The sequence below is a fragment of the Vulpes lagopus genome, chromosome 11 (assembly GCF_018345385.1).
Source record: "Vulpes lagopus strain Blue_001 chromosome 11, ASM1834538v1, whole genome shotgun sequence".
In the NCBI taxonomy this organism is placed as follows: domain Eukaryota; kingdom Metazoa; phylum Chordata; class Mammalia; order Carnivora; family Canidae; genus Vulpes; species Vulpes lagopus.
Genome location: NC_054834.1, coordinates 49,801,127 through 49,825,656, shown reverse-complemented (window position 1 = coordinate 49,825,656; position 24,530 = coordinate 49,801,127). Strand labels below are relative to the sequence as shown.

The window sequence follows — 24,530 nt, the reverse complement described above, 5'->3', positions numbered from 1 at the left end:
CCCGGTCCACTGGCCCCCCAAGCGCCCGCCGGAGACCCCTACTCACGCAGGCCTCGGTCCTCGGCAGGGGCGCTGCTCTCCGCGTCCTGGAGGTTCCAGGTGACTCTCTTCACCAGGGCTTTGGCCCGCAGCAAGGGGGTCTGCGAAGGGCCTTCCTCCTTCCCCACGGATACCCCGCCCACAGCCTGGCTCCCCAGGGCGCTGGGCACTGGGCCGGCCCCAGCTGCATCCTGCTGGAGCAGGGGCTTCTCGTCGAGGCCCTGAGCCTGGGGCGGGGGCTGTGCGGCATCTCCGCCGTGGATCAGGGACACCTCCCGTCGGATGACAGCCACGGCCAGGCTGGCGTCCTGCTGCTGGCTGGCGGGCGGCACGGCAGGGTTGGGTGGGAAGTCTCGCTCTGGGGAGGAGTCCGTGCTCTCCGGGGAGGGCGGGGAGCTCATGTCATCAAGCTGCATGAGGAAGACTTCACTTGAAAAATCCTCAAAGATGTGCCCCGCCTCCACAGAGTCACCGTAATCAAGGTCCTCAGGCGGACACTCAGCTGGGACCTCCACAGCCATCTTGTGGGTCTCAGCCCCCACCGGTGAGGCGTCCGCTCCCACTGAGGCTGGCGGCCTGGCTGGCTGCTCCCTGTCAGGCTTCTGCTCCTCCTGGGGCGCGGCTGCCAACTTTCTCTCTGGGGAGTGAGGCCTCGGCCGCTTCTCATGGGAACGAGGCCGCTGGTGCTCCCGGGACCTGTGCTCCGTGCTCGGCGACCTTGGTGACCTGGACCTCCGCTTCCTCCTCTCGTGGGAGCCCCACCTGATGCGGGGCCGCTCCCGGCTCCTCTCCCTCGGGTGCCGGTGTCTCCGGGCTCTGTCCAGGCTGCTGGCGGGTGAGCACTCCCTCCCCCGAGACCTGGACCCCGACCGCCTCCGCTTCCTCCTCCTGCTCTCCCTGCGTTCATGGGACGAGCTCCCCGGGCTGCCTGAGCGGGACCTGGACCTCCGCCGGCCATGACCCCAGGAGTCCCTCTTCCTCCTCCTGCCCTCCTCCTTCGCCTTCTTCCGCTTAGCTCGCTCGTGGCTGCTAGAGTGGTCACTAGAAGACCTCCGGCCCCGGGACTTGGTCTGCTGCCTCTTGGGGTGGTCCTCCCCCACCGGTGGCGACACGGACCGTGAGCTCCTGTCCCCAGAGCGGGAGCCCGAGCGGGAGCCCGAGCGGGTCCTCCGGTGCTCCCTGGCAGAGGCCCGCTTCCTCTTGGCTTTCTTCCTGCCTCGGGAGCTGGACGTAGAGCGGGAGCAGGACGGGGACCTGAGCTCCACGATCCTGTGGGTGGTTGTCTGCGGCGCGTCCGGGCTGGGTGGGGCCTCTGGCTCTGCCACAGTCACGCAGGTCACTGTCCGCTCCTCGGAGCCAAAGAAAGTACTGCAGGGTAGCTGGTCCTTGTCCTCCCACGGCTCGGATAGGGACGGCCTCTGTGCCCGGGAGGCCGAGCCCCGGCCCTCAGCAGCCTCCTGGCCCAGCCCCTCTCGCTCCAGGTCGGAGGCCTCCTCGGGAGCCCCCTCGCCCTGGAGCTCGAGCACGCCGGAAGAAGGCCCCCTCGGGGGCTCGGGCTCGGCCCCGAAGACCGTCTCCACTGTGTAGGAGGTGACACAGCGCACAGTCTGCAACGTTGGGGCCTTTGGGCTGTTGATGGAGATGGTGCGAGTGATCTCGGAGGGCAGCAGGCCAGAACCCAGGCGTTCGGGGCTGCTGCCGGCAGAACTGGAGTCGGAGCCTGTGGGGTCAAAGGGGTCATAGATCTCACTCTTGAGCTGTTTGGTCTTCCTGATGGAGAAGAGGGGGGAGGGGTTCTCTTTCCTCTGCACCTTGTTGTCGACAGGCCGGAACGTGTTACAAAAGCCAGGGTTGGAGAGTCTGCCAGAATGCGCAGTGTTCCCGGGAATATTGATCCTGAAGCTCTCGAACGTCGAGCTGACGCCCTTCCCCTTCGAGGGTCCCAGGGAGGCGGGGGACTGGGAGCCGCCCCCTGAGTGTGGCCGGGGCTCTTGTGGGCCCCTGCTGCTGGGCTCGCCCTCTGCTCGGGCACCGTGGCCGGGCTGGCCGGGGCCCTCCCTGCCCGTGAGGCGGCTGATGCAGGAGCTGGGGATCTCAATGCGCTGCTCGCTGGTGGGGGCCACATCCGCCCGTCTGCCGCCACAGTCCTCCCTTCTGACCTTTGGTATTCTGGGTAGCTCAGAGATGTCAGGCCTCCTGGGAGCTGGCTTCAGGGCCTGGCCCAGCAGCGCGCCAGCCGGCGGCAAGTGAGAGCAGCTACCAGAGATCTTGGAGGGTGCGGCGCTGGCAGGCAGAGCGGGCCTGTCGCCATCACATCGGGGGTGGTCCCTCTGCTTTAGGCCAGGCCCGCGCACGCCTGACGGGTTCTGAGCCTGACTTGACGGAGGGGTTACCGACGAGTCCAGTTTCACGGTCGCCCCTGTTGAGAGCGCAGGGACACGGGAAGGTGCGGGCCCACTGCGACAGCTCAGCCCCGTGCTCTGCAGCCCGCTTCCCGCGCACGGGGCTCTAGGCTGCAGGCAGGCCCTGGGCCCAGGGTGCTTGCCCCCTTGCGATGAGCCGCCTGTGTTCTTGCCCACACTCCGTGGGAACGAAACAGGTGCTGAAAGACACAAGGGTGAGTGGCCATCAGTCCCCACCGGCTCCTTTATGACACACAGTCCGTGGTTCAGCCCAGATTACAATGGCTTTCTTCTGCTTATTCCCGGGGTGCCTGGGTGGCTGTGTGTGTGGGGAGCGTCTACTTCAGCTCGGGTCATGACCTCAAGCCCCCTGTTGGGCTCCCTGCTCAGCAGTGAGTGTCCTTCTGCTCTCCCTCTCCCTTGCCCCCTCTCCCTGCTCATATATACATTCTCTCTCAAATAAATAAAATCTTAAGAAGAAAAGCTATAGGGACACCCGGGTGGCTCAGTGGTTAAGCGTTTGCCCTCAGCCCAGGGCATGGCCCTGGAGTCCTGGAATCAAGTCCCACATCGGGCTCCCTGCATGGGGCCTGCTTCTTCTCCCTCTGCGTCTCTGCCTCTTTCTCTGTGTCTCATGAATGAATAAACAAAATCTTAAAAAAAAAAAAAAAAAAAGTAAACAAATGCCCATTTCCACTTGCTCCTTGAGCTAGACCTCTGCGCACCTGGGGGCAGCATTCAGGTCTCACCTGCAGGCAGTCTCACATGACACTGTGGGGGTTTTTACTTTCTCTTAGCCTCACAGCCGTGCCCTGTGGCCGTGCAAAACACCCCCGCCACTTACAGACGCTTGTCACAAAGGGGGGCCATAGGGGCACAGCCTGCCCGCCCTCCGTGTCGGGTCTGCCGGCAGGCACAGGAACCTCACCATCACCTAAACCATCAGCCTGCAACCTCTGTTCAGAAGAGGACGGAGAACTAACAAAGAACTGAGAAAATCCTGCCCCTTCACGTACGTTTTGAGCGGAGGATTCATCTTAGCTCCCCATCTTAGCTCTCATCCACCGCTCGCTCAGACACAAAGAGAACCAAAGGGTCACGTGACCCTCTCAGTTCCCAGAGCGCCAAGGCACAGAGGGCTCCCCGTGGACACTGCTGGCTCCGTGCAGTGGCCACCTCACCTGCTCTCTTGGCGCTGAGGGAGCCGTCCCGATGGATGATGATGTCGGCGCCGTTCATCATGAGGAGGCTCTGGCCCGACAGGATGCTCCCCACCAGGTCAGGGACCGGGGCCTCGTCCACTTCTGGCTCAGGTGCCGCAGCAGGAACACTCCTCCTGTGGGTACAGACCCATGGCTGCCTCCCCATGCCCGGGACCCTCAGGCCAGGCAGGTGCACCCTCCCCCCCCAGCTGCCACACGCGGAAGAGGCAGCCTGCTGGGGGCCCTGCACGCAGAGGGCATCAGACCCACCCAGCAGCTCTAAAAAAGAAAAGCAGGGTGTTTGGAGATGAAGTCATCCAATGCTTCTGGCCCCAACTGCCACCAACAGGCACCCTATTGACCGGTTCCATTGGTTTTGTTGGATGGGTGAACAGAAGAAAACAGTCCAGCCTGGGGCAGCAACACGGACAGCAGCTCTGTGGCCAAGGTGGGCATGCGGAGGCGGCCTCAAGCACCTACGGCCACTGGCCCCCAGCTCAGCCCAGGCAGGCTCTGGCTGGCCATGCATCCTGGTGCCCTGGACTTCAGCACACGCCCCAGAACAGGCAGGGTGAACACGCAGGGCGCCAGGCCCATATGGAGCCCTGCTGGCTCCACCCCAGGACCACGGTCCCCGCCAGCACATACCTGGAGAGCCCCATGGCCACAGGCCTGGCCACGGGCCGGTGAGAACGCAGTGCTGACTGGGACAGAACCCTCCTCTTGGCGCTCAAAGGGGAAGCAGGGTTTGTAGACTGGTCCTCACTGCTGGAGAAAGCACAGAGCCCACAGGAACGGTGACCCCACAGTGGAGGCCCAGGGAGACCCCGGCCCCTCCTCAGCTCTACTCAGCGCAGCACTTGTGCCCCAGCCCAACACAGCTTTTACCCAAGCCTCTGAGTGGGTACAGGGCAAGGGCGGGCGGATGTGCACAACAGGGCTTCTCCATGTTGGCAGGTGCGGAGAGTTCCCTCCTCACCCCACCTGAAGGAATCTGAAAAGGAGTCGAGTCCTTTCCCTCATTTTACAAATGCAAAACCTGAGGCCCACTGCCCATGAAGGAAGGAGGGAGGGAAGAAGGAAGGAGGGAGGGAAGAAGGAAGGAGGGAGGGAAGAAGGAAGGAGGGAGGGAAGGAAGGAGGAAGGGAAGGGTGGAAGAAAGGAGGGAGGGAAGTGGAGAGGAAGGGAAAGAGGAGGGAGGGAAGGGGAGAGGAAGGAGGGGAGTCCCCCTGCAGGGCAGCCCCCGTTACCTGTCAAAGGGGTCCAGCTCATAGGGGTCTCCAAAGAGCGACAGAGAGGCCGCTCCAATGTCTGCACGCATCAGCCCCAGAGAGGGCTCTGCCGGCTTGTGCACAGAGGGGATGCAGCCTCCGCAGGCCGGACCCCGGAGGCCCAGTGTCCGTGCGATGCGGGAGCGAGCTGTAGCTTCATTCTGAACCAAAGTCATAAAAGGAAAGGAATAAGAAAGACGGAACCTGAAGCCTCTAGAAACACGGCTGAGTAAATGCCACACCAGAGCCGCAGGGCTTGGCCTGTAGCAACGATGACGCTCCACGGGTCCTTATATAGCCCAAAATCCCCCCACACAGCACACCACTACCCGCAGGAACTTCGCACGTTGCTGTTATCAGGTGGTCTGTTTTCTACAAAAATTCACAAGCAGTGAACAAACCATTTGAGGGATGACTGATTTGACAGGTGTTTTAAAAACCACCCGAGGGGCAGGGCTGAGGGGACAGCACTCCCATATGTGTGCACTCGGGGCCACGGTCCCTGGACACCCCGGCAGGGGAGACGGCGACACGCAGCCAAGCCCAGGCTCAGGCTCGGGCGTGAAGGGTCCACACAGCGGGACGCGGCCAGTGTGCCACCCACACCCATGTGTGGCCACAGCTTTGGCTTCTTGTCCCTCCAGGAAGTCTGCCTGAATGAACCACCAGAGCAGCTGTTCACATGCTCCATTTAGACACAGGGAGGGGTGCCTGCGTGGTTAGTGCCTACGTCTTGGCTTCGGCCCAGGTCATGATCTTGGGGGTCCTGAGATCAAGCCCCACGTCGGGTTCCCTGCTTCTCCCTGTGCCTGTGTCCCTCCCCCTGCTCCTGTGAGCTCTCACTTGCTCTCTCAAATAGAAATCCTTAAAAAAAAAACAAAAAACAAAAAACAAAACCTGAGTACAGGTTTCCGTAAGCGTACAGTACGTTCATCAGCCAACGGCAATGATCTGAGCGTGAATCCACGTACAGATGCAGCAAGCACCTGAACCATGGCCACAACGGAGCATCTTAGGTTTCGTGTACTAAGGTGATGTCAGCGTCCAGCCCGGTAGTGGCAGGGAGGAAAATCCTTCAGAGCAGGGACACGCAGTGCGGGCTGCACGCACACGGAGGGGCCCCCTCTCAAAGCCTGCTTGTGAGGAACTAGAGGACGAGGAGCCCACGGGTGACCCACTCGAGTCACCTCGGCCAGGACAAGACCAGTCTGGCCAAAAACCCGGCCGCACACCCAGCCAGCGTTCCCCTCTCGACGCCCCCAGCTCCCAGCAGCTCCACACTCCAGCTAACAATCTGCTGGCCTCCCCAACCAGCTGGTGGCCCCGGCCCCGCCGCCCCCACACCCCCTGGGTGGCCTGCCCTCCGCGCCCCACAGGGCCCACCCTGGGGTCCCAGGAGTTGTACACAAGCCCCGGGCCGCCCAGCTGCTGGAAAGGGTCCTGGACGACCTCTTGGCTAGCCCCAGGTTTAATCTGTGCTGCAGAAACGTTCATTTTTACAGAAAGGTGGGTGTTTCTGAGTCCCAGCACCTGCCGCGCACGGGAACAACAGCCGCAGCGACACGCCGTCCGAGCCTACCTTTGACTTGTTCCCTTTTCTCTTCTTCACGCGGCCCTGGCGTTTCTTAGACCTCGCCCCGGAGCTCCTGCTCTTCACAGACGACCTGGGCTGCGCTTTCCTTCTTCCTGACGCTTTCTTCCGTCTTCCTGCAAGAGCACCCTGGGAGTCTGTGCTTCGCCGGGAACCGGAGGCCCCTGCCCCTGCACGTCCCCCTCACTCAGGCGTTGCACCCGCCGGGCCCTGGCGCATAGACGGCTGTGCGTACTGGCCCGGGGTTTTACATGGAGAAATAAAACATCACCTAAAGCTCCGTGCTTCCCATGGAGGAGCGAGAGAGGGCAGGCAGTGCAGAGGACACAGGGCGCCTCCAGAGGCCACGGATTACAGACCCGACCTCCGTAACTAGTAAGTGTTTCACGTGGTCACGTAACAAAATTAAAACACAAACCGAAAAAAAAAAAAAAAAAAAAAAACCAAACCGCAACAACCCAGAGTAAAATGAAACCACCGGCCCCAGGCCCGCGCCCTCTCGGTCTAACCACAGAGGAGCCCCCAGCAGAGGGGAACCAGCTGCCACACAAACCCCCGGGCTCAGAGACACAGTTGGCTCAAGGGGCTCCTCCTCCCAGGACGCTCCCACAGCCCCTGGGTGACCACAGGCGCTTTAGCCAGGAAGGAGGGGTTCCACGGAGCCCCAGTGATCGGCCCTCAGGTCGCCATCGACACAACGCGCGTAGCAAAGTCCTCGAGTTCCTAACCCCACCCGGACCCTGAGCTCTGCGCAAGGATTCGACTAGATGTAGTTCCAAGCCCCCGAGGCCTGGGCGGCAGCCAGCACAGGAAGAAACCCCTTGCCCTGCCTGAGTTCCCGGGGCGCCGGCTCACAAGCAGGGAAACCAGCAGGTGCTGCACCCCCTCGCAGGCTGCAGGGCTGGGAGGGGCGCCCATGGCGACCTGGTTCCCTGTGCGGCCAAGTTGCACGGAGACACTCGCCAGGCCCCACCGCCAATGCAACAGGGATCTCGTTCGGCTCTGGATTCAAATAAACTATTTCTAAAGATTCTATCACATTTATGACACATTTAGAACTTTCAACGCTGAGAGGCTATCTCACGGCGCTCAGGAATTCCTGTTCTCCTCGTCGGGGGCCGCGGGGGTACTGGGCTTAGGGGGAAGGGAGGAGGACCACCTCCTTTAGAAACACATCGGAACACACCGACAGGTGAAAGGACGCGAGCGCCAAGGACGGGCTTCGGACCAATATGGGGCAGGGCGGGGCGGTAGGGAGGCCGGGCTGGGGCAGGACGGCTGGGTGCAGGTTCACTACTCGTTTCCCCCAGGCCTCCCAGGGTTGACAGGGGTCTGTAAAAAAAATTAAAAATTCACTAGAAAAGCCAAAAAAGGGAATCCCTGGGGGGCTCAGCAGTTCAGCGCCTGCCTTCAGCCCAGGGCGTGACCCCGGGGTCCTGGGATTGAGTCCCACATCGGGCTCCCTGCATGGAGCCTGCTTCTCCCTCTGCCTGTGTCTCTCATGAAGAAATAAATAAAATCTTTTTTTTTTTTTTTTTTAAAGAAAAACCAAAAGAACCTCAAACCAAACCAAAGCCCAAACCAAAAACCCCACCAGGCAAGATGAAGGCGTGACCGGGACAGAAGGATGCTCAGCTGCCAAAGCACAGGTAACGGGCGCGGCCGGTCCTTGCTGGGTACATCTTACGGACCAAAGGAAAACCTTCCAGTCCCGCCTCGAACCACAGCACTGGCATAGCCTGAAGCGGATGGCCTGGGGCCGTCTCTGTGCGATGGAGGTGCAGTGAGCAGACACGTGCCAGCACAGAGACCTGGCACTTCTGAACCAAGATGAGGGGAACAGAGATAGGAAGGAAGGCCCTTATGCCCTTCACGCCACGTGGGACGGCCAACCAGCGGCAGAGAGCACGCACAGCACGGTCCCACAGACGGAGACACGGGCGCAGGCTGCCCGTGCCGGCACCCCACCAGCGACAGGGCCGGACGGCACCTGGGGCTCGGCAGCAGTGGCAGGGGATGCAGGGCACGGGGACCAGCACCGACCACCCCCAGCGCCGGGGGCCGCGCGGCTCTCAGGCCACCGGGGCAGACAGCCACGCAGCCTGAAGCGTGCCTTGAGCCTCCGAGCCCACAGTGTGGTCTTCTCCAACGCCTGCCCTCAAGACCCCGGTACAGGCACACCCCGAACATTCGCAGCCACCCAGTAACAGCCCAAACGACCCTCGAGGGAAACTGGAGCAGCAAATTGTGCTGTGCGCGTAACGCGGATATTCCTCAACGATACACAAAGTCCGTCCATCACAGAGACACAACCACAGAGTCCAAAACCACCGCGCTGAGCGGCAAACCCGCGCATCCAAGGTCCTATGAACGTCTCGCCACGTGAAGGCTGAAAACAGGCGAAGCTAACATCCAGTGTGAAGAAGGGTGGCGGCTGGGGGGCCAGGGGGCCGGGGCCAGGGAGCAGGCCAGGCGGGGCAAGCGTCATCGCCATCAAGCCTGGATCTGTACCGCTGTCGCTGTAACACCTCAGATCATCACCCACCAATCAAACAGGCGAGCACAAGGCCACAGTGACCTCCCCGGGTCAGCGAGGGGAGGGGCAGGGCCCCTCGAGGCAGGAGCACCCCCAGATGACGATCAGAGCTCCCGCCTCATGCTCCAGGCTGCCGCCGAGCTCAAGCGGGCACCCGTGTGAGCAACTGGACCCACGCCGCCCCAGGCCTCTTCCCAGGAGGCACCCACGGACACAAGGCAAGGACGGGACGTACAGGAACTAAGCCAGGAAAAGGACAAGAAAGCAGCCAATTCATCACCTGGACAGCACCTGCGCACAAAAGCCCATAACCAGGGTCCTCCTGCTGCGCTGCTGCGTGTAGAGGGAAAAAGGCAGTTTGGCCACAAAGTCTCACAGTCCCTAACCAAGGTCGGGGTGGCCGAGTCGCCCTGACGCGCCTGCAGGGCTGTGGCTGCAGAGACCTCAAGGCCTGCAGCAACGTTCACACGTGCACAGACCAGACCGGAGCGGCCCTTCTGACCCCTGAAAACACCAGCCTGCAGAACCTGCAGGGGCTCTGGGGTGAAGCTCCTGGGGGCCGAGCCACACCTGGGCTTACCTGTTCTCCTCCTGCGCTTGGGGGCCCGGGGCGTCAAGGGGCGCTGGTACACGGCAGTGCTCAGACCCACAGCGACCGCCTCGATGGTCTCGTCCAGCAGAGAAGACATGAGGTACCGCGGGACATGCTGCGTGGCAAGGAGGGTGCCGTTGGCGGGGCAGCGCCGCCCCAGAGCCTTGAGGGACCCCGCACTGGCCCCCACCAGGCCACCCATGGGGGCCAGATACCCTCAGGCTGCAGCAGGCTTAGCGGGTGTCCCCTTCTCGCTTCTCAAAGACAAACCACGGCAGGCTTCCCGAGGGCGTTCAAGGCCTGGGAAGGCCCCCCAGTAACACGTTCAGGGCAGGAACGTGGAGGAGGGCCAGGCAGGCCGCGAGGAGCCAGCTGCAGGGCCAGGGCACCATGCTGGTGCGGAGCAGGGCCACACAGGGAGATGAACACGGGATCCACGGGGTCCGAGTCCCCCAGCCGGGTGCTCCGTGCTCCGCGCCTTCCCCTGGCGAGTGCCCTCCCAGTGCCGACAGCAGCCCGTGCTGCTATGGGGAGCAGCGCACGGTGGGTGCAGGCCCATGGGGGGCCGGCAGGCTGGTGTGGGGCAAGCTGGGCCTGGTTCCCTTCACAGCAGCCAGGACGTGGGGTTCGACTGCGCACACAGCTGCCCTCGCACACCGCCCCCTTCCCCAGAGCCCCTGGGCAGCTCTACAGCCGGGCTGGCGGCCACAGCGCACCCACCTGGATCCTCCTAGCGGTGGAGATCCGATTCCGGTTCACGGTAGCGCGGACCCTCTCGCTCTGCCTCGTCCTGGCAATAGCTCGGGTCCTCCCTGTGTGCGGCCGAAGCCGACTGGTGGTGGGCACCACGTCAGCCAAGAGTAGGGCCACCTCTTCCTCGCTCACAGGACCTGCGTCTGTAAAGGACAAAGGTCCCAGACTGAGAAGCGCCCACCACACCCACACAGCCCTATGGGGTCTCCCACGAGAACTCTGCTGAGTGCTCCCTGCCTGGGACGGAGGTGGGGCCTTACCGGCGTCAACAGCAGCTCCAGGCGCAGCACATTCTGGACAGAACCACTCATCCACCGGCACCTCCTGGAGAGGAGGGTCCAAACACTCCATGTGGTACCTATGGGAGCCAGAGGGCACACAGAGGGTCACTGTATGACCCAGGGCCGCCGACGGCCGTGCAGGTGGGTCGCAGGAGCGTGATGCACCCAGCTGCAGACAGATTTGTGTCCCCAAGCCCAGACGGAAGCCCGGACACCTGAAGTGGCTGCATTTGGAGATGGGATCACTGGGGGCTGAGGTTACACGAGGTCGTGAGGGTGGGGCCCTGACCCATGAAGCGGGGTCCTTAGGAGAGGGAGGCACCCAGTGCTCCATCTCCTGGCAGAGAAAAGGCCACGAGCACACAGCAGAAAGGCACTGCTGACAGCCCAGAGCGTCTCTCCAGACCTGACCCTGAGGACATGGCGCGGGCTCCGTGTGCATCACACGGGACACATCAGGCTCCGAGTGTTCCCACATCCCTCCCACAGGGATGCCGGGCAGCTGTGCCCTCCAAAGGGGGCCCCACGGTCCCCGAAGCCTCCACGGGAGGCGTCCTACATGGAGGGACTGAGTTAGGTGGCCATGTGACCCAGGGCAGCTCTGTCCCGTGGGGGACTTGCAGCTGACCGTGGCAGATGTCCTGCACCTGGAGGCTTGTCTGTGGTTGGCTGAGACTTCGGCTTGTCCTTGCTCGCCCCCCGCCCCCCCAGCGTCATTCAGCAGCCCCAAGAGTTTCAAATGCTGGCACCTCACACTTCACGATCCAGTCTGAGAAGCTAATACAGAAAGAAAGGCTTTGTCTGCTGAGTGAATGGAAGCGTGGCCTGACCACGGTTATCCAGTTCCTTCTATCCAGCCTTCAAGGACAGCGGTTTAGAAGAGTCACTGCTGACGCGGGCTGCCCATGCCAGCCTTCTCCAAGCTGGCCCAAGCTTCTCTAGCCCAAGACCCGGACAAATCCCTGGCGACCTGAGCCCAGATTGAGAACCAGGAACGGCTCACCGTGATGGACCGTGGGGACCCAGGGAGCCAGGACAGGTGGAAACCCTCACCCCGTGACCCTCCCGCTGAGACCTCACACGAGAACCACAGGAATGGAAGTGAGGGCTGAGAGGTTCCTCCTGGAATGCAAGCCAGCAAGCCCAGGCCAGCATCAAGTCCTGGGCAGCACCTGCAGTGGATACCAGCCTCAGAAGCCCCCCCTATGTGCTTTTTCAGGGGTAGGATCAGTAACAGCGTTGCTTCTCACAAAGCATTTCAAGAAAGAAAAAAAAAAAGCATTTCAAGGCTCCGACATCGTCCACCTGGTTTTCTCCTCATGCCAAGCTCCAGGACCTTGAGTGCAGGCCGCTGGTGCATGACAGGTGCCTGGCCCGGCTAAGCCACTCCACGGCCAGGCCGCGTGGACTCGCACTGACAGAGGGCCCCGCCACTGCAGCCGCCCAGAACCGCCCCCCTGCCCGCCAGGATGCCGCAGTGATGCAGCACCGTGACGTCTTCAGCGGTTTCCCTAGTGACTGGACACCTTTATGTTAAATTGCAAAATTTTTTTAAGCATCAGAGATAATGTGAACCTTGCTTCCTGTAAGTGAAAAGATCTGCTACACATTTGTGTATCTACGGCCTTGTGCATCCATCTCTAAAAGAACAACTGAGTCATTTCGGACTTGGTAACGACAGACAGCATCTCACAGGAGGATTTGGCAGGCGGCAAACGTTAAGTGTGAGGATGCTTGGAGACAGATCACTATGCTCATCCGTCTGAACGTTCTAGATTCATTAGGATTTTTATGTACTTGAGTTATCTGCTAAATAACCCAAGCATGTAAGACATGCTGACACGTTACATTTATGAACACAGTTTAGGATAGTAAACAGAGTTGTGAGATATCCCTACGTGTCACCGCCAAGTTAGTAGGATTAAGAACTGACTGTGACGAAGGAGCTGAGCACCATGGGCTTGATTCAGAAGCTGCAGGAAAACAACGAGGCCTAGTGAGCAGGAGTTCCAACAGCCTCACCTGGGCTCCCCGCTGCCTTCGAGGCCACCAGAAGGCACCCACATCTGGCATCCAGCTGGGGCCCCGGGCTGCAGAGCTGAGGTCAGCAACGAAGGCCACAGGCAGTCCCTCCTACCTCGAATGGCCTCTCCTGCAGCCTCCAGCTGTGCCAGGCCCACCGTGGCCACCAGCCCGTGGGCTGGTTTTGCGTGAGCTGAGCTCTGAGTGCTGAGCTGCCTGCTTAGCCCCAGGGCCTCACGAGACCGTACTTCCTCAGCTTCCTGCTCGCATGCAGTCAAGTCAGTAAACGAGGCACAGGGCTGGCAAGAGCAGGGACTGGCCTCGAGGGTTCATAGGACACCCACGGCAGCCAGCCCTCTCCTGTCCTCACAGCAACCAGTGAGCAGGGGGCAATCAGACACGGCTGGGACCCCCGCTGGGACCCCCTAACGGGAGCACCCACACGCAGGCAGCCACTTCTGAGAAGGGAGCCTGGACAGACCATGTGAGTGGAGGTGCCTGGGGAAGATAAACGCACAGCTTGTGGCAATCATCTGGGGAGCGAGCACGTGGCCAACTGAGCTCCACGCAGGAGGCACTGGGGAGGCAGGCCCTGGTCAGGGGTCAAAGCCTGGGCCAGTCTGCAATCGGGGGGCCTCTAGGGCCAGCTCTGGGCCACCAGGGCTCGAGACTGCTGGCCGCCTGCTGCTTCTCAGCCCAACCCTCAGAAAGGCTACCTATAAGACGAAGTTGCGGACCTGACAGCCCCACGGGGTCCTCCTACCACCACTCGCGCCTCAAGAGGCTGCCACAACCCTCTCAGCACGAGCTCACAGCATAAAAACCCCTGAGAAAGGAAGCGTGACGCAAGGAGGCCGGGGAAAGGCTCCCAAGGAGCCAGGGTCTGCTGGACACTGGTCACTTGGCCTCATAGAAGGCGGGGTCCTGCACGTGACCTACGTCTGGGCTCCCGGCCCCCATTTCTCAGGTTCCCCTCGGCTCTTCTCCGTCTTGTAGCCTTATGTGCACCTCTGCTAAACAGTCTCAGAATCTCTGGGGGAATAAGCAGTGCGAAGAGCCCGTGAGCCCTGCCGGCTACCAACCAGCAGCCTGGGACTCAGGTGCTCCCAACACAAGGGCCTGGCCTCAGCGGCCACAGCACACAGTGTGACGCACGGAGCAGCAGCCCTGTGTGACGTCCTGCTGGTCAGGGATCGGGACAGCAGAAGCAGCTCCTCTGCTCCTGGAGCTGCCGTGAGGGGCCCAGGCTCACCCGGCATCACAGCCGTCACAGAGGAGCAGACGGTCCTCCCGGTCACTCCGGCCGCACACCTCACAGAAGGTTGGGTCCTCCTCCTCCTCTTCTCCGGCTCTGGCATTCTCCACTGGAATCTGAGAGCAGAAAAGCCTTGCTGGTCACACAGCAAGTGGAGCCTGATCCCCAGAGTCAGCAATTCTGCTCACACATAGCAGACGGAGCAGCTTCTCCCGGGGGAAGGCCCCAGAGCAGGCAGGTGGGGACCAGCCAGGACACGGTCACCGCAAATGGCAAGAGAGAAGCAGAATAAAAGCAGCAGGCCTTTATCCTCTCGAGAACCGTCCTAGGCCCCAGCAAGGGCAGGCAGATGCGCAGCGGCACAGTGGCAGTCACAGGCACGCATGGAGCACACCCTCCCCACGCAGGCTCGGAGGCGCGGGACTCTGGGCTTCCCTTGTCTGAGCCGCCCCACATGTGAGGGCCATGGACATGCTCCCTTCACATGGGATGCCACCTCTGTCCCCCTTGCTGTGGCCACAGCCTGTCCCACGCTCCCTCCACCGGTGTCAGCACTCGTCCCACCCTTCTTCCAGAGCCCGGGGGGGGGGGGGGGGACCTTAGGGTCCTCCCTAACCTGCTGCACTGCCTGTCACTCTCCGATGCTCTCCAGTTGGGCCAGCTCGTGTGCTCCCAGACTCTGCACCCCCATGCCTCTCGGCACACACAGGACGAGCTCAGCGTCCACATGCTCCTTTGGCAGAAGCTCCAGGTAAATGAAGGCTGCCTACGTGATGCGGGGACAGGCCCAGGTTCCAGGGAAGGAGAGCAGTGTGTCTGGGTTAGGGGCCAGAGTCAGCAAAGCCAGAGCTGCCACCTGCGCACAAACCTGAGCCAGCGCAGCACTGAGCCCACGAGAAACCTGCACGCCCAGCACCAAAGTCCCCATGCATCTACGGCCTTGGGCCCTTTGTAAATAAAACAGCGGGTCTACGGCTACAAGAGGCACGTCTAAGGCGCGTGTCCGAGTCTCCGTGATGCTCCTCCCTGACAACAGGAGACTCATACAGGCCCTTCGAGCTCTGCAAAGCACATAAGCAAGCGCACGCACTGGAGAGCAAAGGGAGCTCCTCCTTCCCCGCCCTCTCACACATGACGGGGCCCAGCGCTGTCGGGGGTGTGGTCCCCTGGGAGCCCAGGCTCTACCTCACCTTCCCTCTCCCCCGTGGCTGTGAGCCGGGGAAAAGGCACGCGGGAGGGGGGAGGAGGAAGTCTGAGAAACTGCCTTCCCACCTAGAACCATCGACCCGCTTCACCCTCATGCTGCAAACAACATTTTAATGGGTTTCTAAAGCGCACTTAACCAAAATTTGCTCACTTTAGGAAAGCCAATCAGGGTAGCCCAGATGGCTCAGCGGTTTAGCGCCGCATTCGGCCCAGGATGTGATCCTGGAGACCCAGGATTGAGTCCCACATCGGCCTCCCTGCATGGAGCCTGCTTCTCCCTCTGCCTGTGTCTCTGCCTCTCTCTCTCTGTTTCTCATGAATGAATAAATAAAATCTTTAAAAATAAAAAAAGGAAAGCCAATCAACTCCTGAAAGCACCTTCTCCCATCAGACCTGGACCAATGTCAGGAGGCATGGGGGGGCAGAGGCGCTTTTCCACAGCAGCCACACTCACCTTCTTCAGGATTTTACCACCAAACCGGGCTCGAATACAAATACATTTAAATATAGTTCGATCGACGGGACAGGAATTGGCATTCTGTAAGAAATAAAAATTGTATCAGGATCCCAGAGGATTTTCACCATTAATACCAGCCATACTCAAAGAATTCCCTCAGAAATCACGAACTTGTTTAACATTGATCATCGAATCTTCACTGCACACCTATGTGCCCTGTGCTAAGTTGCGGGGGCGAGGGAAGGAAAGCCAGCTGTGAGCGCACCCGCGTTACCCATCACTGCTGAATGCTCAACAAGCAGAAGAGTGGGGGTCCCAGGCCGGCCTCCAGCAGGGACAACCCGGTTGCTGGCCATCGGGCCCCTCCTCTGCAGCCTGTGGGCAAAGCCTTTACCCGTGTTCCCACGCACAAGGCTGCTTGACATCTCTTTCCTAGTAAATTCTGGTATTTCCTTACACAGTGTGACTATGCATCAGATACACGTTCCGGATGCTTCTTATCAATATGGTTTGGATGCACGGAAGTTCCTTGTTTTAAAATACCTTTATTGGGTGTATCATACGTATTCTTTTTAAATGTGTATTTCAATGAGCTCTGACAAATTTCATCCACGGAGTCACCACCCAAACCCTCAGCCCCCTCCCCTCCCTCCAGACTGTGTGCTTCCCTGGGGTCCCGGACACCCGTCCTCAGGACAGGGCTCTGGCTGCACACACTGCTGGGGACCAGCAGGCGGCCTGATGGTGGCCGGTTCATGTGCTGTTTCCAGCGTGGGTGGGTAGACAGGTTGCCTGCACACCCAAGGACAGTGGTGCAGACTGGTGTCTCCTTGCCAGCTCACGGCTACCAGTGCATGAGCCCCAGGGCTCACGAGCTACAGTCCCTCCGATCTGAGAGGTACAGGGGCTCCCATCCTCCCGTGGTCTCTGGTCTGATCTTCTGGCACCTGTGGTGAGACCTCACGGTGGAACCCACTCCCGACTCCTGTGTGCGCTGCCCTCGTGTAAAGCCTCCTGGCAGCTGCTGCCCCGGGTTAGATGTCTGTCCCCACAGCTGCCCCACATTTTCTTCTGAAGGCTTTAGAGCACTGCTCGCTAACTTCCCATCTTGGCTCCAGGGGGCCGGGCCCTCTGTGTGTGCCATGAACGGGGCCCTCCTCCCCATCCCAGACCCGTTTACAGAAACCCGCTCTCCTCGTGAGATACCACCTGCTGGCTGCCGTGGGTGACCGTGCTTTTCAGGTCCCCACATCTGGACAGAGCCTGGCGTAGTCATACTTTTATGTCTTAGTATCCAGTGGGTGACTTCTCCCTTATTCAAAAGGACGGGCAACTCTTGGTATTTTCTTTCCCTCCTCTATGAATTTCACAGCACTTCGAGGCTCTGGACGCTTGATCAGGGTGGGGATGAGATGAGGGATCTCGGAGCTGGGACTTCTCCAGAAAGTGCTCCTTCTTCATTGATCTCAACTGTTTTAGAAAAACTCTTTCAAGGTCGCACATGTCTTTTTAGGACTCACTTCTGAGTCTCTTAATCTTTGTTAATCTTGTGTCCAGCAATATTGCTAAATTTCATATTATAATTGTTTGTAAAACATCTATGTTGACAAACATTATTTGCAAAGAACACCTTTTCCTATGTGACATTTCTATCTTTTTTTGCTTCCATTAATCCAGCATATTGAATAGAAGACAAACAGCCAGCACCACGTCGTGTTCCTCAGTGTATAAGGCTTTGCTGGCCAAAAAGCCCCTAAACCTTAACGTAACCTGTGCCATGGATCCACTGCCGTGGAACAGAAACAAGTAGTGCCAGGGGCAAGGAAACCCTCAACACTACCGGGGCCGGGAGCCAGTAGCCAGCAGCCGTGTGGCCACGGCGCTGGCGGGAACGTGGCCGAGGTTCAAACAGACTCCCACAGAGATGCTTCTGAGCTCTCTGGAAGAACAGGGAGCAGGGCTGGCATTGGGGCCACGGGGTTATTGCTAATGTCGCTGGGGGAGGTGGGGCATAGAGGTGGGTTACCTGCACACACCGACCATGCCGGGGAGAGGAGAGAAAACACGGAGAGCAGACTTAACAGTTCTTGAAGGCGGAGACGAGCAGCAGGTGGGGGCACACATCACTCCTCCTGTCCTAGTCTACTTCTTTGAAAGTTTTTACAATAAAAAATTTGAAATATACCGTGTATTTTTTGGTAAATTCCCTTCATCTGTTTTAAGGCTGGCTCCCTTCACTGCTGGTTATTATTACTCAGTCCCAAGTTGCATCTCACGCTTTCTCTGCATCTATGAGATGATCCCACCCTACGGGGTCACAGCACACTGGGCTGACTCTGCTGGCCACAGCCTGCCTCTAGGTCACTCATGATTTCTGCAGGCAGGTCCTCAAGGGACACTGACCCAGAAATAACCCTCCTCTCTCCTGCCTCTTCATCCCACACTCCATGAGCACATCACCCCACAGTGAGCTTTACTGGTAATCCCCAGAGCCAACAGCACACCAACCAAAGCAATGACCAAGCTAGGACCCAACCCTCTGGCCCCAATTTTACTGCAGAACAGAGACCACCACCCAGCAAGTGGCTGGCAGCCGGCAGGGTCACTTTCAATGGATAGAGGTCATCCTGAAGGAAGGAAGCACCCCAGAGAGAAGTGGCCTCACTCACCTTGGACCATTCCACGATACAGTCCAGACAGAAATAATGGGCACAGTTCTCGGGTGTCCCCACAGCCTGGTCCCGGAAAGTATTGAGACAAATCGGGCAGCTCTCGGCATCATCATCAGAATTAAGCGCACTGTTGTCTTCCAGCTTCCCCTGAGTGTCCACCACAGCCACTAATGCCTCCATGTCCTCTTCTCCTCTTCCTCCTTCTTCAGAATCTTCGGACCCTTGAGAAAGAAGAAACACCACTTTGTGAGCTGGAGCACCAGGAGCAGGCTACAGCTGCTCTCAGGAAGGCGCACTTCCAAATCCACACTTAAGAGACAGACCCCCTTCCTGCAGCCTTGCCAGATGTGACCATCCCTGGGCACCTCACCAGAAGCAGCTCCCAAGCTGAGGACGGGGCACTGGCCGAGGGGGCCATGCCAGTTCTGCAAGCCCCCATCTCGATGAGGGCACAATCAGAACCCTCACCACCAGAGCAGCTCCCAGGGGTCCGCCCCCAACAACTGCCCCTGTTTGACACAGCAGCCTCTAAATGGTGGCAACACACCCCAGAACCGTCTCAAAGCAGATGGCGTTAACAAATTATCTGCCTCCAGCTGACACCTTCCTTACAGGTGTTGTTCTCTCCTAGGAGATAGAGGGACCACAGAGTCCTAACTAGGCAGTCTGGCTACAACAGTTCTGATCAATCTGTGAGAGGCTCTGGGGCTGGGGCTTGACCAGCAGAAAGGGAGATGCTTTCAGCTCAACACAGCAGTCGACATATGCATTTCGTTTTCCCTCCCACGAGTTCACCTGCACCAGCGGTGTGGCAGGCAAGGTCCTCACATGGCCCACGACTCAACCGTACCCAATCCCTTCAGGGGAGGACAGAGCCAGTGCCTCGATGGGCTGTTATCACCTAGTTCCTGCGGCGGCCGCTGCGAGGCAGAGGGAAGTAATCCCTGGCGGCTCAACCTAATCAGGTGAATCCTTCAGAAGCCGTTCTCCCCGGCGGGTCACAGAGCAACGTGCTCCTGCAGGTGTAGAAGCGAACAGCTGTGAACTGCCGCCGACCAAGGGGCTGGCCTCCGTGAGCGGAGACCCCAGCCGACCGCCAGCGAGGGGTCAGCACTTCAGCCCTACTCCCTCGAGGACCTCAACTCTGCCAACCAGCCAACCTTGGAGGAGGACCCTGAGCCTTGGATGGGAACCGTGGCTCGGGCACTCCTGAGGTCAGCAGCTGAGACCTGAGCAAAGGACCAGCAATCACACCGGGGCTGCTGAGCCCGGAACCCCGGAGACGGTCAGCACACCGTCCTGGGCAGCCAGATAAAAACAACTAATGAAACGGGTAGGCAAACATTTTGGAAAAGGGCAGGTGGGAAGCTACAGAGAATGGGCTTCTCTCAGCTTCCCCGCTTCACTAAGGGTCAAGTGAGCACAAGTACATTGAGGCCAGATGATCACTCTTCCCACGGAATTCTGAAAGGCAGAATTGGCCATCTGAGGGCTCCGTGGCCCCTGCACAGCGTCTGGGCACATGGAGAAACGTCTCCGAAGCCTTTGAGGGATGGCGACCAGCAATGACGAGGGTGCTAAAGATCTGTGCAGGCGCACGAGGCCGAGCCGTCTACCCCCACCCACCCCCTCTCAGGGGCTGCCGGGGACGGCCCCAGCTCGACAAGGGGTCACACCGAGGAAGGTGCAGGGGAGCGTGCAGGCCTGGCCTGGCAGCGGGCTTGAAAACCCCAGTGAGGACAAGTGCAGGTTCCCCAAGAACACGGCCCAGGCTGGAACCAGAGATGGGGGTGCCACGGAGCTGCGCCCTCAGCAGGCCATGGTGACTCACGGTCCCATGGCCATCACAGCTCCCTGTGGAGCACGTGCACGTGTGGCCTGGGGAGCTGGTGAGGCTACAGATCAGAGGCCTGAGTTCTCAGTTTTTGTGGTAAGCCTTAAGAACTTTATATTTGCACACACATATGTATATATATACAGCTATATATGTATTTTTTTCTTAAGATTTATTTATTTTAGGGACACCTAGATGGCCCAATCAGTAAAGCATCTGTGTTCAGCTCAGGTCATAATCTCAAGGTCCTGGGGTTGAGCCCTGCATCAGGCTCCCTGGTCAGCGGGGAGTATGCTTCTCCTTTTCCCTGACTGTGCTCTGTCAAATAAATAAAATCTTTTTTAAAAATTTATTTATTTTAAAGAGAGAACGTGTGCGTGCAATGCATGTGTGTGCAAGCAGGGGGAGGGGCAGAGAGAGGGGGAGAGAATCTTAAGCAGACTCCCTGCTGAGCACAGACACACACACACCCCCCCCCCACCATGCATGGCCTGAGCTGAAATCAAGAGTTGGACGCTCATCCAACTGAGCCACCCAGGCGCTCCTTAAGCAGAGAATACTTAAAGCTGGAAACTTTAAGCGCCTGCCCTTGGCTCAGATCATGGTCCTGGGGTCCTGGGGTCAGGCTCCCTGCTCAGGGGAGAATCTGCTTCTCCCTCTCCTTCTGCCTCCCCCCAGCTCACACTCTACCCCAAATAAATAAAATCTTGAGGAAAAAAAAAAAAAAAAAGAGTTGGAAACTCCACAAAGCAATCAAGCAAGTGATTTTCAGGGATATAAATACTAGGGCAAGGGATCCCTGGGTGGCGCAGTGGTTTGGCGCCTGCCTTTGGCCCAGGACCCGGGAGACCCGGGATCGAATCCCACATCAGGCTCCCGGTGCATGGAGCCTGCTTCTCCCTCTGACTGTGTCTCTGCCTCTCCCTCTCTCTCTCTCTCTCTATCATAAATTAAAAAAAAAAAAATTTAAAATAAATAAATAAATAAATAAATAAATACATACATACATACATACATACATACATACATACATACATACATACTAGGGCAAGAAGAGCAACAAGCATAAGGAGCCGCTCTGGGAAGGGCCAGCCCATTGGGATACAGGAAACGCCCTTCTCAAGGTCTGATGACACTTCCCACTTGCTAAGGAGTCAGTCACATCTCTCATTCTCAAGGCTGGGGCTGGAGGAACAAAGGGCACTGGCCTGCCAGCCAAGACCAGGGCCTCAGGGCCCTCCCTCCCCATAGCACCTGCAGGCCCTGCACCCACCCCTCCCTCCCTTCTGGGCACTGAGCTCTGTGCCACATGGCCCTGCACAGCAGCACTCTGTCCACTACTGCCCGGCCACCTCCTCCCGTCCTTCACATCACAGCTCAGACGGGTCTCTCTGGAAGCTTCTCACCACTCCAGGTCCACAGAAACCCTCTTCTGGCGATGCCCCTGCACACCTACCCTTGGCATTTATCACCCTTGTAACTGCTGCTTCATGCCACTGTCTTTGCCGCTAAGAGCTGAGCTGAGGACCAGCAGGAACCCCTGCTGAGCTGGCTTCTGCACTCTGTCCGGGCCCCACCCAGATTCTCTGGCATCCAGCAGCTCTTTAAACCTTTGCTCAAGGGATGAACCAACATCTTCTGCCTTCAGCCCTGCCGATGCTATGCCCGAGACCTGCCGCAGGTAAGCCCAATGTCCTAACTCAATCCTGGAGTGACTAGCACAAGAACCGTATTTGTGACCAACAAACTCAGGACAGAGTTCATGTCCTTGTGTACAGGATTCACAAGTATGTCACCAATACACACAAAGTTGCAAACTCACACTGGCTCACGCTACTGCAGTCCCACACATAGGGAGCTACCCTTCTGTAACATTCTAACAAGGATAACCACAGAGCCTGAGATTCACAGGTCATGGTATCTGCTTTAGAACTATGCTTCTCCAGGCTTGCTGACTATGCCAGAAAGAAAGTAGCAGTGTGCCAAACCCCCAACATCCAGCATTCTATGAGCAGAGCCCAGGGTGCCCTCCCTCCGAGGAAGGCGAGCACAGCTGGCCTCAGATATGGTGGCCCAGCCTGGGCACCGTGTAGGCCATGCACCAGCCAGGGTGGCCAGGAGGTGGTGTGAGCCCAACCAAAGTCCCTTAAGGCAATGTTCCCTGTGCAGAAATTCAAGGGCATGAGTGTCAACCAGTGTAAACGTGCAGGGAATTCCTTAATAAAGTCATTCCCTGCATTTGCCAGGTTATCTCAGGGGCTCTTGTCAGAGGAGTGATAGTAAGCCCGGAATGGCTCCACCAACATGGCCTGTGAAGAGTCCTAGCCAGGCGGCCTTGGGCCACAGCAAACCTGTGCTCACGCTAGACCTTCCCTGGACCTAGGTGGGTCGGGGAGCACAGGTCACCAAGAGCCGTCTGTTCCTTATGCCAGAAAATCCAGTCTGCCGTGCTCACCCTGCGAAGACCTTGGTTATGTGGCTCCACTTTAATGAAGTTGTGCTGTCACACAGAACTCTGAAACAAAGGATGACATCGACAGCAAGCCGCTGCCCCAGTGGGAGGTGAGGGCTCACAGCAGGGGACTGCCAGGGGAGGCCTGCTCCCCCGTTCCTCACAGCCCTCAGGTGGCCAGTGTGCTCAAGGCATCAATTCCACCAACAACGTTTTGTAAAACCTCAGGGTCCCTGTCAACAGCGAGAGAAAGTATCAGGAGGCCGCCCAAATGTCGGCCTTCTCACCAGACTGGTCCTCTCCATCGGTGCTGTAGCTGCACTCACTGCCCGTGTCGTCCTCAGAGCCCTCGCTGGTGCCATCACTGCTTTCTTCTAAAGTAAAGAGGTGAAAACGCAGGCCCTGAGAAAAAGTCACAACCAAGGCAGCAAAGAGCTAGGGCTGTTCACAGATGTGCCTGCCAGAGGCACTACGAGTGGCTGTCCACATGGGAACAGGTGTAGGAAAAGCACCTCCCTTTGTCTGTTTACATCTTACTACTTAGATGAATAAGATAAATACACGTACCACTCGCACAATTAGAAACAAAGAATAACTTTTTTAAAAAGATTAAAAGTTGAAAGTCAACACACGTAGATGATTGTTTTGGGAAGTCTGGGGCAGCCTGGGGGGCTCAGTGGCTTGGCGCCACCAAGGTCCAGGGTGTGGTCCTGGAGACCCGGGATGGAGTCCCACCTCGGGCTCCCTGCAGGGAGCCTGCTTCTCCCTCTGCCTGTGTCTCTGCCTTTCTCTTTGTCTCTCTCATGAATAAATAAATAAAGTCTTAAAAAAAAAAAAAAAAAAGGAAATTCTGCTTTTCCTAGAGCCAATAACCTGGAGAAAACACGAGGTGGCCCTGCTGCTTCTGAGAGGTGTCAGCCGCAAGCCTGTGCTCCCCCAGCTCTCGGTGGAAGGGGTGGGAGGCTGGCTCACCAGCATTGCTGGCCAGGGCAGCAGGACGGCTGAGTCGACGGTGTCCATCTGGCCCTGGGCTTCGGTCCACAAGCTCATCCAAGCTGTCGTCATCCATCACTGGACATTGGCGTTCGCCTCTGAAACAAACCAGAATCAAAAAGTTCCCGTCCCCAGATGCAGCGCTCTCCTGAAAACCCGACAGTCACTCGCTACACACCGCGACCAGGTGACGTGTGCCTCTCTAGGACAGGGAGGCCAAGCCAGGAGACAGAAGACAAAGCAATTCGAACCACAAAACTGTGCCTACACAGAAAAAAGAAAGACTGATTCCCATCTATGGAGTGACGTTCAAAGTGAAATACCAACTTATAACGAACATGATTTAGCTTCGGTCAGGTACCTACAGCACCTCAGCGCTCCTTAGGGATCCCTACACTAGGATGAATGAAACGGCTTATCCTGAGCTGCGGCAAAGCAGGGCTTTCAATGTAGCGGGGCCAAGTCTGAGGTCAGAGGAAAGGGGTCACACAAAAGACCAGAAGGCAGAGAGGCAAGGCAAGGGCCAGGGAAGGTGGGTCCAGCCAGGTAAGGCTCTCGTCGTAGATCCCACAGGCAGGCTTCTCTCCCAAGGGCCGTCACCACCACCTCTGTACAGATGCTCCCAATCACCTCCCGGTGGGGCCAAAGCCAGATTCAGATTCTGAAGTGCCTAACTTCCCTTACAAAGCCCCAGATTCTAGGATGATGTTTCCTAAAATAGCGAGGGCATGTTAATCTGAGGAAACTATCAACTTCCTCCTATCGTTTGTACCTGGAAATAGCATACTACGAGGTGCTTTTGTACAATTACCAACCCCTTAAAACTTCCACTTTTCTTCTACTTAGTTACTTAATGAGCCACGGTCCCACTCAACTAAGGGTGTGCACCCTGTTTGGTGGCTCAGCAACGCTGCGGGGACCCAGGCATCCTGCTGGAGGTGTACAGACCACAGGGCAGGACAGCGCCACAGC

General features: G+C 58.5%; 1 protein-coding gene across 2 annotated transcripts in view; it reads right to left on the bottom strand.

The window, feature by feature from the left end:
* Positions 1–24,530, bottom strand: part of PHRF1 (PHD and ring finger domains 1) — a 28,908-nt gene that overhangs the window by 2,111 nt on the left and 2,267 nt on the right. The window contains exons 3-15 of one of the 2 annotated variants that reach the window (XM_041773776.1): positions 23,538–23,656; positions 22,853–22,939; positions 18,277–18,500; positions 15,605–15,688; positions 13,942–14,060; positions 10,647–10,744; positions 10,354–10,529; positions 9,622–9,748; positions 6,494–6,621; positions 4,894–5,075; positions 4,292–4,411; positions 3,623–3,777; positions 47–2,641 (exon numbers count right to left, since the gene is read on the bottom strand). In XM_041773776.1, coding sequence (XP_041629710.1) covers positions 47–2,641; positions 3,623–3,777; positions 4,292–4,411; positions 4,894–5,075; positions 6,494–6,621; positions 9,622–9,748; positions 10,354–10,529; positions 10,647–10,744; positions 13,942–14,060; positions 15,605–15,688; positions 18,277–18,500; positions 22,853–22,939; positions 23,538–23,634 — 4,192 coding nt within the window. In that variant the 5' untranslated portion in view covers positions 23,635–23,656. The remainder of the gene's footprint in view (positions 1–46; positions 2,642–3,622; positions 3,778–4,291; positions 4,412–4,893; positions 5,076–6,493; positions 6,622–9,621; positions 9,749–10,353; positions 10,530–10,646; positions 10,745–13,941; positions 14,061–15,604; positions 15,689–18,276; positions 18,501–22,852; positions 22,940–23,537; positions 23,657–24,530) is intronic. The other variant, XM_041773777.1, reaches the window with a different exon arrangement.